At 51.0% G+C, this 737-nt stretch overlaps 1 protein-coding gene across 1 annotated transcript in view; it reads left to right on the forward strand.

Annotated features, from left to right (window-relative positions):
• Positions 1–536: 536 nt before the first annotated feature.
• The window catches only part of CLIC6 (chloride intracellular channel 6), a 46,949-nt gene continuing 46,748 nt past the window's right edge, over positions 537–737 (forward strand). The window contains exon 1 of the mRNA XM_008568324.1: positions 537–692. Within this exon, the coding sequence (XP_008566546.1) occupies positions 537–692 (156 nt within the window). The remainder of the gene's footprint in view (positions 693–737) is intronic.

The following is a 737-nucleotide window of genomic DNA, read 5'->3' on the forward strand; positions in this document are numbered from 1 at the left end:
TGGCAAAATGTGCAACCCTAAGCCACATCAAAGATGTCCCCAGCTCTTTCAATGAAAACAGAACCGTTTGTGCACATGATGGGCTCTTGTGTTTCAGGGTGGGATCCATGCCATTAAGAGCCTGACAAGTCAAATCGGTCTTGAGCTGGGACCCCTGCTCCACCACATTTAGGTGGTGCTGTCTCGGGTAACTCAGTTCTTTACTGTGACCCACGAGAGCTAGCCTGGCTCATAGTAAGCTTACTATGTAATTTTCATCATAATTTCCTTTTTTCTTTAAAGGAGAAGGTGTCTGGTCTGTGATCCTCGGAGAGGCCTAGTCCAGTGAATTCCACAGCTCCTCCCTTTCCCATCTTGGATTTTCTTCTCCCCGTCCCCAGCTCCCCAAGCCCTCACACAACATTGAGGCTGAAGCACTGGTCATGGGTATAGAAAATCTAGGACACTCCACAAGATAAACAGACTCCTAGAGTCTTCAGGGACCAGGCAGAAGACGGGTTTAACTTTGTCCCAGGGCAGGACTCCCAGTACTTGTCATGCCTGGAGAGGCAGCCCCGCCATGCACGACAGAGCCCATCTCTGGTCAGAGCAGCTCACCTGGCTCCTTCAGCTTCTATATTCGGGGCCTCTGGAACCTCCCGGGGGGCCCTGCAGATATTGGGAGTCAGCCAGCATGTCACTCCAGGGGTAAGGTAGGAACTAGGTATTTGGGTGTGTGTTTCGGGGGTGATTTAAAT

The sequence above is a fragment of the Galeopterus variegatus genome, unplaced genomic scaffold, assembly GCF_000696425.1.
Source record: "Galeopterus variegatus unplaced genomic scaffold, G_variegatus-3.0.2 Scaffold398, whole genome shotgun sequence".
Lineage (NCBI taxonomy): Eukaryota > Metazoa > Chordata > Mammalia > Dermoptera > Cynocephalidae > Galeopterus > Galeopterus variegatus.